This window comes from Pistacia vera, unplaced genomic scaffold, assembly GCF_008641045.1.
Source record: "Pistacia vera cultivar Batoury unplaced genomic scaffold, PisVer_v2 Contig292, whole genome shotgun sequence".
Classification (NCBI taxonomy): Eukaryota; Viridiplantae; Streptophyta; class Magnoliopsida; order Sapindales; family Anacardiaceae; genus Pistacia; species Pistacia vera.
The window spans coordinates 1,584,889-1,596,907 of NW_022196104.1; the positions used below are offsets into that span (position 1 = coordinate 1,584,889).

General features: G+C 36.1%; 1 protein-coding gene across 1 annotated transcript; it reads left to right on the forward strand.

The window, feature by feature from the left end:
• The first annotated feature begins 1,053 nt into the window (after positions 1 to 1,053).
• On the forward strand, positions 1,054 to 8,344 carry LOC116134954 (biotin carboxylase 1, chloroplastic-like). Its single transcript, XM_031420628.1, has 9 exons — positions 1,054 to 1,201; positions 1,647 to 1,984; positions 2,731 to 2,872; positions 2,991 to 3,089; positions 3,195 to 3,251; positions 3,588 to 3,659; positions 5,022 to 5,111; positions 7,188 to 7,483; positions 8,245 to 8,344. The coding sequence occupies exons 1-9, from the start codon at positions 1,157 to 1,159 to the stop codon at positions 8,342 to 8,344; spliced, it is 1,239 nt and encodes a 412-aa protein (XP_031276488.1). The 5' UTR covers positions 1,054 to 1,156.
• Positions 8,345 to 12,019: the final 3,675 nt, after the last annotated feature.

Sequence of the window (12,019 nt, forward strand, 5' to 3'; positions counted from 1 at the left end):
ATACAACATTATGTGGCAACATATGATTGGGTGAAAATTTAATTTTAACTTTAAATTAGTCAATCATGTCTTGTCACATAATGCTGTGTGAGAAATGTTGTATAAAAATGATGTATGTGTAGTATTACTCTTTGCTAAATTTGTGGAATGAGACACTCCTTCATTTGTAAAACTTACAACTCATTAAATGCCGACGTTGGCTAGAGGCATTATACACAGACTTCACTCCTGTTTTAGAATGCATGCAAAATCACTTAATAAAGTCCAAACTCTCCCTTTCTCTTCACTTCCCTCCTAGGTTTTCTTCCATTATACCTTTTACACTTTTCACTTCTCTCACACTTTTTCTTAACTTTATTCATTGCTTTGTTCCTTAATTAATTTACTTAAGACTAATATTATATCATAAATTTTGAATTTATAGTATTAATATATCAGTAAGCCTTCTAAATAAAGGTATTTTTAACCAACCAAATTGAAGATGGTTATCATGAAGGAAAAAGGAGACTGAAGGTTGCTTTAAAAAAAAAAAAAGGGCTAAAACGTAGACCCCTAAAGTATGATATATCAAAATTTTTTAAAGTTTCTAAAATAACAAAAATTCTCTTATAAGTGAAAGTGTTTAGATTAGTTTACGTGCAATCCTCTAGAATTTAGAATTATCAGTCAGATAAGAGTTATAATGATCACCTTTAATAGGGTCGACTCCAAAATATTATATAAACTTAGATACTATTTTTCTCTTTTATGGTCAGGCTACCAAGACCCAAGGTGGTTTTTTATTTTTATTTTATCACTTAAAACTTGAATTGATATTATTTTTCAAAAACCTCACGGGACCAATATCCTTTAAAAAACCCACTCAGCGATTGCTAAAGAAACTAAATCCAACCCGGTTATGGTGGGACATGTTTGATTGCATTATCCAACGGATTCAAATGGCCCGTTTTAGGAAGCTGCCTCCTAGTCGTTGTTGTAGTAACCATTAGGCGGAGCATTCAATTAGTGAGTCACCTCGTTTCCATCGACAACTTCTCCCTTCAAATCTCAACTTCTCCACCCACTTCTTCACCACATTTCTTTCTTTCACTTCCAAACTTCTCTCTTTTTCTCTCTACATTGCATTTCAACTCCTCTCATTTCAGCTTCGCTCAAAATGGACGCCTCAATGACCATGTCGAAATCCCTCTCAACTCCTCCTGTAAGTCACTCCATTATTTTTCTTTACTTGAATTAAATTATTCAATTCATTTATATTTCTGTTGTATAAAAAGATGATTATTTTTATTTTCTTAGTTTTATTCTGCAATGAACTTTAATTCATCTGTTGGTTGTATAGTTTAATGAAATTATTGGGCTAGTTTTCTAGTCGTAAATTAACCCCTATGTTTTGGGAAATATCACTTACCTCCCCCTGTAATTATAACTGACTGCTCCTGATGTTTTCTCTAACTAGTGTTAAGCCAAGGGCTTCTTGGTTAGGGGAGGCTAATGATAAATTTCAAATTACGGGGATTTTTAATTGCTGTAAAGTTTAGGGGTGGTTATAAAATTAGCCTTGTTTTTTGTTCTTAGAGCAGAGTGGTTTCATGCTGTAATGAACTTTGAATTCTATTCATTTATGTTATGTATTGTGTTGTATGAAGGGATTATTCTTTGGGAGAAGTAGTGGAATAAGGAGTTCTCAATGTAGCTTTATGGTGGGGAGTAGTAGGATTAATTTTCCTAGGCAAATAGCTCAGGCGGGTAAAGTTAAAGTTAGCAGGAATTCAAAAAGACACGCTGGAGCTCCTAGTGTTGAGAGCCGTGGTGGCGAGAAAATTCTTATAGCTAATAGAGGAGAAATTGCTGTTCGAGTTATTCGGACTGCTCATGAAATGGGAATACCTTGTGTTGCTGTTTACTCTACCATTGACAAGGATGCACTTCATGTCAAGTTGGCTGATGAATCGGTTTGTATAGGCGAAGCACCAAGTAGTCAATCGTAAGTGCTCATCATTATCTTATTGTTTTGCAATTGTCATCATTTTGTTTTATATAACGTTTGTTAATCATTGATTTGTCCAAGTGCGAAACAAGGATAAACAGAAAATTGTTATGGATGGGGTAATTATCATTGAGTTCATGCCTTGAAAACTGGTACCTTTTAGATACCTTGCTTGGAGGAAATGGAATCCATACGATTTCAAAGCTAGTTAGATTGTGAGAATTTGTCTTAATACAGTTCTTGCATTACTTTGTGCCCTATTTAAACTTGAAACACAATACTGGATGTTTCATAAAGTTTTTCTGCGGCTTATGGTTCCCACAGTGGCGAAGGTTTATCCATTTCATTTTATAATGATTGGTCATAACCAGAGAAACTCAATATATTGGCCATGTCTGCACTAATGGTTAGCCAAACAAGTATGAAGTAGAAATACAAGAAAAAAATGTTTTCAACTCATTAACTAACTGTTGACCACACTAGATGATTTAGATATCAGGTGGATCAAATCCATAAACTTGAGGAATCAAAACTAAACTACTTGAACCCTAACGGAATAATATGGAATGGAACTTATAGGACCACTAGATGTACATGGTTTTAATCTAAATTCAATAATACGCTTCTTTGAGGAAAACCTTTGTACTGAACAAATATGTGAATATGAGGCTGAAGTTTTGCATTCATCCTTTTTCAATTTCTGGTATGGATCATCATGGCATAATTAAGCTGTCTTTCCACAGGTATTTGTTGATTCCAAATGTTCTATCTGCTGCTATCAGTCGAGGCTGCACAATGCTTCATCCTGGATATGGATTTCTTGCTGAGAATGCAGTATTTGTTGAAATGTGCAGAGAGCATGGAATCAATTTTATTGGGCCAAATGTAAGTACTTCAAATCGGGGGTAGTACAATAGAAAATGCAAATAGTAGTTTCCTAGCAAGGATCGTCTCTATTTTTATAGACTAAATATGTAGTTGAATTCCAATCATGTTTTGGTAGCCCGACAGTATCCGCATTATGGGTGACAAATCAACTGCCAGGGAGACAATGAAGAATGCAGGTGTTCCTACTGTACCGGGGAGTGCTGGATTGTTACAGGTGTCACATTTGGCGATTATTTGTGTATTATGATCTTTACACCAAGTAGTGATAATGACAGTTTGCTAATTACTTGCTCTCTTTGTTGATTAATTGTTGATACAGAGCACAGAGGAAGCGATCAAGCTTGCCCATGAGATTGGATTCCCTGTGATGATCAAGGTTATTGATCTCCTCTATCATATATTGTTCTGTCATAGTTATAGCTCACGGTCCCTTGTTTTGACTATAGCAAATTGCAATTTACATCCATTACCTTCTATCAGTAACGTAGACTAGCTTTTCAGGGTTTTCTTAACTTTTTTCTTAACGGATGCTGCATTTTGCAGTGTATTAGTTAATATTGTGAATTATTAGAAAGCTGAACTATTTTAATAAGAAAAGGTATAAAGATGTAAATTCTTTTGAAAGATTGGAATGGAGTGGGTATCTTACATGAAGCAAAATAATTGAAATTGTATGAACTGCACTGATCTGAAAATGTTTTACTGCTTTTAGGCAACAGCAGGTGGTGGAGGGCGTGGAATGCGTCTTGCTAAAGAACCTGATGAATTTGTGAAGTTGCTTCAGGTATCGCTCTTAATACTAGTTGTCCCTTGACATTATTCAAGGAATGTCTCCCATTTAAAAATTTAGTTTCTTTTAATTTTTTCCCTTAAGAATAATCCTTCTCCAATAGTGAGAAAATGTACTTTGAGTTTCCTGAGTTTCTCTTCGTCTAGGATTACTTAAAATTTTTTTATAGAAGAAGTTGTCCATCTGTTGATACTATTGTATTATTGTACAAACAAATATATGCTTTCTTAGTCTGTACAGAACAGATGGTCTAACATCATTTGTGTGTTTGTTAGTTACTGACTTGGTTATATGGATAGTAGAAGACATACTTGTCCAAGATGCTGGATCTTTTTATTTTTTAGTGTCTGACAGAATGATGCAATGTTAACAATGGTGAAAAAGGAATAGCAGATTTCTTTTGAAGTAAATTTAGATTTTAGGAGAGTTGTTAAAATTTTGAAGCATTCATTTGGATTTGAGACTATGCATTAGTCATAAGTTTTTAAGAAGTTGAGAGGGATTGAAGAATGAGATAAACATTAACAAAACTCCATAAATTGGTATAATGGTATGATTCTTGGTTCTGACCAGCAGCTCTGAGGTTCAAAACACTTTGGGATCGCCTACCTTGGTATTATTCACCTACCTAGGTATTGATCCAACGAATATCCTGACTAATAAAGGTTGTAAGATCTTACAATAATCTCTTGCATTATACTCACTACACGTGCAAGTAAGATCAAGGGGTTTCTTGGTATCCAACCAAAAAGAAAAAAGAATAGAGAGAGGGACAGAGAAGAAAAGAGAATTGTGAGTTTAACTCTGTCTTAAAGCATCATATCTTTGGCCTCTTTGATAGAGATAATTTCAATTTAATTTAATAACACCTGTAGATGTATTTGATTTTATGCTTGTTTGTGATTTATTTTCTCCTTCAAAGTACCCTTTTAAGTAATCAAACAAGCTTTAGCTTTGGAAGTGATGCGAATTCTTGGTTGTTCTTAATTTCTCTCTTTTTATTTTAGGATCACTCACTGCTTCTGTTGCATCATTTCAAAGTTGGTCTTGTGTTTTCTTCAGAAAATTTTTCATTCTATTGTTACTTTACTTTTATTTGTCAGTATTTACATTTTCTTTATAACTTGATATGTCAATACAAGATGATAAAAGCTATTTAAGTTTTGATGTCATGACTATTTTTTTCTTCCATCTTGTTTAGTTGGTTATACTTATCGCATTTGCTTTCAATCATCACTTGCCAAATCTAAAGCGTTCTAATCTTAGTATTCTTTACCAATTAAAAAAAAAAAAAAAAATTCATGCATTTTGAAGTTTTCTATAACTTGAGTTTGTTTTATTTATTTCTTTTCACAGCAAGCTAAGAGTGAGGCTGCTGCTGCATTTGGAAATGATGGAGTTTATTTGGAAAAGTACATCCAAAATCCAAGGCATATTGAGTTCCAGGTAATTACATATATATAATATATATTTTAATATGAAATACCTATAATTACTATTGATATTTATCCAGCTCAAGCCTGAGGAAAAAAATATGTATACAGTATTCCTACAACCAAAATAAAAAAGTAGCAGTCTACTGAGACCCTGTTAACTGAAATCATGGAGACCATGTGAACAGTTTGTTGTGAACTGTATTAACTATTGATGAACAGCCTCTGTCCGGCTTGCATGAGGTTATATGTATTCAAATGGCATTAGCATTTACATTGTGCATTGGTTTCTAGGCATTTGTTTTTTTTTGAGGTGGAATTTAGAATTATAACTATGTATCTGAAGAGCGGAATGAGCATTATGTGTCTGAAGAGCGGAATGAGCATTGCTTTCTTGAATTTTTCTGAAGTAGATCAGAGCAGCAGTCCTATCCCAGAGAGAGAGAGAGAGAGAGAGAGAGAGAGAGAGAGTGAAACAGGGTGAATTCCTTAGCTTCTTCATGATTGGGAATACACAAGATGAATTCTGAAATATATTTTCTCCAAAAAGGGGTACATTCATATTAGTGGCATTTCTATTTATGAAAGAAGCAATATGGGGCAAGAATAAGGGTATTGCTCTGTTGCATTTCTTACCGAAATATGAGAAGTGGTCAACATCGTATTTAACTTTTGACAAGGGAAAGATCAATAAGTAGGTTGACCGGCACCGCTAAATTTTGAATGCAAATCCTTAATAAGTCCAAACTCTCCCTTTCTCTTCACTTCCCTCCAGGTTTTCTTCCATTATACCTTTTACACTTTCACTTCTCTACACTTTTTCTTAACTTTATTCTTGCTTTGTTCCTTAATTAATTTACTTAGACTAATATTATCATAAATTTTGAATTTTAGTATTAATATATCAGTAAGCCTCTAATAAAGGTATTTTTAACCAACCATTGAGATGGTTACATGAAAAAAAGGAGACTGAAGGTTGCTTTAAAAAAAAAAAAAGGGCTAAAACGTAGACCCCTAAAGTATGATAATCAAAATTTTTTAAAGTTTCTAAAATAACAAAAATTCTCTTTTAGTGAAGTGTTTAGATTATTTACGTGCAATCCTCTAGAATTTAGAATTATCATCAGATAAGAGTATAATTATCACCTTTAATAGGGTCGACTCCAAATATATATAAACTTAGTACTATTTTTCTCTTTTATGGTCAGGCTACCAAGACCCAAGGTGGTTTTTTATTTTTATTTTATCACTTAAAACTTGAATTGATATTTTTTTTCAAAAACCTCACGGGACCAATATCCTTTAAAAAAACCCACTCAGCGATTGCTAAAGAAACTAGTCTGGATCCAACCCGTTCATGGTGGGACATGTTTGATTACATTACCAGCGATTCAAATGGCCCGTTTTCCTAACCGGACCAGGAATGCCTCCTAGTTGTTGTTTAGTAACCATTAGGCGGAGCATTCAATTAGTGAGACACCTCGTTTCCATCGACAACTTCTCCCTTCAAATCTCAACTTCTCCACCCACTTCTTCACACATTCCTTTCTTTCACTTCCAAACTTCTCTCTTTTTCCTCTACATTGCATTTCAACTCCTCTCATTTCAGCTTCGCTCAAAATGGACGCCTCAATGACCATGTCGAAATCCCTCTCAACCCTCCTGTAAGTCACTCCATTATTTTTCTTTACTTGAATTAAATTATTCAATCATTTATATTTCTGTTGTATAAAAAGATGATTATTTTTATTTTCTTAGTTTAATTCTGCAATGAACTTTAATTCATCTGTTGTTGTAGTTTAATGAAATTATGGGCTAGTTTTCTAGTCGTAAATTAACCCCTATGTTTTGGAAATATCACTTACCTCCCCTGTATTAAACTGACTGCTCGTGTTTTCTCTAACTATGTTAAGCCAGGGCTTCTTGGTTAGGGAGGCTAATGATAAATTTCAAATTACGGGGATTTTTAATTGCTGTAAAGTTTAGGGGTGGTTATAAAATAGCCTTGTTTTTTGTTCTTAGAGCAGAGTGGTTTCATGCTGTAATGACTTTGAATTCTATTCTTATGTTATGTATTTGTTGTATGAAGGGATTATTCTTTGGGAGAAGTAGTGGAATAAGGAGTTCTCAATGTAGCTTTATGGTGGGGAGTAGTAGGATTAATTTTCCTAGGCAAATAGCTCAGGCGGGTAAAGTTAAGTTAGCAGGAATTCAAAAAGACACGCTGGAGCTTAGTGTTGAGTGCCGTGGTGGCGAAAATTCTTATAGCTATAGAGGAGAAATTGCTTTCGAGTTATTCGGACTGCTCATGAAATGGGAATACCTTTGTGTTGCTGTTACTCTACCATTGACAAGGATGCACTTCAGTCATTGGCTGATGAATCGGTTTGTATAGGCGAAGCACCAGTAGTCAATCGTAAGTGCTCATCATTATCTTATTGTTTTGCAATTGTCATCATTTGTTTTATATCGTTTGTTAATCATTGATTTGTCCTCCCAAGTGCGAAACAAGGATAAACAGAAAATTGTTATGGATGGGGTAATTATCATTGAGTTCATGCCTTGAAAACTGGGACCTTTAGATACCTTGCTTGAGAAATGGAATCCATACATTTCAAAGCTAGTTAGATTGTGAGAATTTGTCTTAATACAGTTCTGCATTACTTGTGCCTATTTAAACTTGAAACTCAATACTGGGTGTTTCATAAAGTTTTTCTGCGGCTTATGGTTCCCACAGTGGCGAAGGTTCATCCATTTCATTTTATATGATTGGTCATAACCAGAGAAACTCATATATTGCCATGTCCGCACTAATGGTTAGCCAAACAAGTATGAAGTAAATACAGCAAAAAATGTTTTCAACTCATTAACTAACTGTTGACCCAACTAGATGATTTAGATATCAGGTGATCAAATCCATAAACTTGAGGATCAAAACTAAACTACTTGAACCCTAACGGAATAATATGGAATGGAACTATAGGACCACTAGTGTAGATGGTTTTAATCTAAATTCAATAATACGCTTCTTTGAGGAAAACCTTTGTACTGAACAAATATGGTGAATATGAGGCTGAAGTTTTGCATTCATCCTTTTTCAATTTCTGGTATGGATCATCATGGCATATTAAGCTGTCTTTCCACAGGTATTTGTTGATTCCAAATGTTCTATCTGCTGCTATCAGTCGAGGCTGCACAATGCTTCACCTGGATATGGATTTCTTGCTGAGAATGCAGTATTGTTGAAATGTGCAGAGAGCATGGAATCAATTTATTGGGCCAAATGTAAGTACTTCAAATCGGGGTAGTACAATAGAAAATGCAAATAGTGTTTCCTAGCAAGGATCGTCTCTATTTTTATAGACTAAATATGTATTGAATTCCAATCATGTTTTGGTAGCCCGACAGTATCCGCATTATGGGTGACAAATCAACTGCCAGGGAGACAATGAAATGCAGGTGTTCCTACTGTACCGGGGAGTGCTGGATTGTTACGGTGTCACATTTCGATTATTTTGTATTATGATCTTTACACCAAGTAGTGATATGACAGTTTGCTATTACTTGCTCTCTTTGTTGATTAATTGTTGATACAGAGCACAGAGGAAGCGATCAAGCTTGCCCATGAGATTGGATTCCCTGTGATGATCAAGGTTATTATCTCCACTATCATATATTGTTCTGTCATATTTAGCTCACGGTCCCTTGTTTTGACTATGCATTGCAATTTACATCCATTTTCTTTTCAAAGTCCCTTCCTTAGGAGAATGACATCGTTCCAAGAGGCCGTTCGTGGCTTTGGAATTTTTATGGATTTTAAGGAGCCAATGGACCAGTCGTTCCATGGGGTGGAATGACCATTTGCGATGGTGGAACACCTATTTGCGATGGTGGAACGATCATTCCATGAACCTTAAAGCTGAGCAAAAGTATCTATTATGTTAGGAATGACCGTTCACGATGGTGGAATACCTGTTCCTCTAGGTACTACAACTTTTCAAAGGTGCATTACATGTAACAACGACTCTTTACTTCAAAGGGGAGAGACAAGCAATAAATAAAAAGCGATTTATTGCAAAGATAGATATAGTGAATATTAGAGAAACAAAAGGCTCATAAAAAACATTCTTACATAATCCCTCGAGCTAAAAATCTAAATCATTATCACTTTCTTGTACTCATATTGAAAACCTTTGAAAGTATATTGTGTGTTTAAGCCTAGTTTGAGAGGCAATCAATCTCAAACTTTTATTCGAACATTTTGTGGGTGAAATCCTGTAAATCTAGAGGTGAAATCCTGTCAAACTATTATAAGAGGCGAAATCCTATCAAACTAGTGTAAAGGGTGTAATTTGATTCTAGTGGAATTTCAAGAAGGTTGCCTTGAAGAAATGGATGTAGGAAGCTTGTAGATATAGCTTCGAACCACTATAAATCTCTTAGCGTTTCTTCTCTCTCAACTCATTTATTATTCCTTACATATTTATAACTTTGAACATCATTGTCACTTGTCATATTTATTGCTCTCACATGTTATTGCTCACCATTGTTTATCTTTGTTGATCATTAACATTGTCATTTATTACTTATTATTGTTGTTGATATTAGTTCATAACTTGTGTGGTTGGTGAAAGTTTTTATTCCACAATTATTTTCATTGATTCCTATTCACCCCTCTCTATGAATATTGCCATATTTGGGATTCACAATATTTGAAGACTAGGATGTTGTATGTATTGCTTAAGTAAGAGGAGGACATATCTCTCTAAAATTCTCTTACACACAAACTTCAACATAATAGAAAAATTGATGTCAAACAAATACATTCAGAATAACCTTGTTAATATAACTTACTAAAACCTTACCGACACCAACGTTTGAGAAATTGGTGCATAACATCAGCATGTTACCTACTTTTACTCATATCTTCGGTATACCTCAATACAAGACAAGCACAGGAAAGGATATTCAATCAAAACCGGGCTATCCCCCTATCTAAGCGGGTTTCCCCTCTCCTCTACGGAAGTCATCTTTTAGTCTATTTCAGTTCCTGTGTCTATCGCTATCGCCCTATTCTCTCTCAATTGCCTATCCTTTATAGATGAGGGGGAGTGCCTTAGCAGTAGCTTCCAACACTTAAGATTGACCTCCTCAAGTGCCGGATATGAATGTTTTATGAATTTCATACGGGACTACTTACTTACCTGCGCTTCGCCCGCCTATCTATCCGCGCGCTGGCGGGGTAGGGGCTTATCTATGTGATTCGCTACGCTTGCTTGCGCCTATCGGCGGACTCTATTGCCTGCCGGTTAGGTTAGCGAAACTTTTCCGGTAGTACGAATCGCTACGCTTCGCTTCTTTCTATATGATAATATGCACCTTGGTTGCTGCGCTCCCTGCGGGTAATAGCAAGAGAGTGAAGAACGAATGATCCTCCAAAGAGTGATTGAGTCCGACTCAAGCGAGTGAGTGAAAGGCGTGGCAAGAGAGCGAGTTCGACTCGCGAACGATCAGCAAGTGAAGGACCGATCCTTTTGCGCCAGTACTGTTGCGAGACTGGTACTTGGCGGCTCACGAGCAACTATAGACTAAGGTTGCCCATCACTCCCTCGCTCTTTTTTGAAGGCCCTTTCTATTCTCTTTCTAGTATGGTTCCTCCATAAGAACACTGAACGCCCAGCTTCGCAGAGCTGCTCTCTCCCAGCCCACAGCATAGTGTGGAATCTGGATCGTTTCATCGAGCACCATTCCTTTTAGATAGAAAGGTGTTCTGACTCTATTGGATTAAGTCATAACCTACGCCTTCTACTAGTATACTACTATGGAGAGATAAGCTCTATTTCAGAGATTGGACTCTCTTACTGTGATTAGCCCCTACTAGTAAGAAGCTGTTCCCGAGCCGGGTTCCTGGATCCACGTGTTCCTAGTCGGGCCTAAATGGATGAATGAAGAAGCGCGCCCGGGTAGACTTCAAGAGCTCTTGCTCTGCGTATCCTCCTACTTATTATTTTGATTTTATTCTGGGGGTCATAAAAACATACGAACCGCCTACTCTTTAAAGCCCTACCATTCTATTTAAGAAAATGAAAGCTGCTTGCCCTCACTAATAAAAAACAGCAATCCCTCCCTTCAATACTTCGGTTTTCAAGACCGACTCTTTCAACCGCTCAGACATCCATCCCCTTCTCTTACCTACTTTGACTCAGATCTTCGGTATACCTCATACAAGATAAGCACAGGAAAGGATATTCAATCAAAACCAGGCTATCGCCCTATTCTCTCAATTGCCTATCCTTTATAGATGAAGGGGAGTACCTTAGCAGTAGCTTCCAACACTTAAGATTGACCTCCTCAAGTGCCGGATATGAATGTTTTATGAATTTCATACGGGACTACTTACTTACCTAAAGTGAACTTCTGACTTACCAAATCAGTTTACTGAAGGAACTGACCCTAAGCATAGCTCTCTCTCAAATACAAATGCCAAGAAAGAGATTCCTTGGATAAGTTGAAACCTTTCATTTTGCTTTTAAGGCGTTTATCCTACTTATAGTATCAGTCCTCCAGCCTATCGAAATTCGTGTTTTTATTAACCAACAACACATGCACTTTGTTGGCACTAAAAAAAAGGTGATTCAATCCACTAGTGCATTACCTCTTCTGAATCGAAACAAGAAAGAGCTCATAACCACTGCTTGTGAACAGCTCTCCTCAACTGAAGGCGCACCTACTGTTACTATCAGTGACGTCTCTCTCAGGTAAAGTTTTGATCTCGAACTAACGGCCGGAAGAGAGATATTCATAAAACCCGATTCCCTGCCCTGTCTTAAGAACCTGACTCAAAAGAAAAAAGAAGACCGGACTCAAAGAGATCTCACTTTCGACGATTGAACTGCACTTTGATATCCAGATTGGAACTGG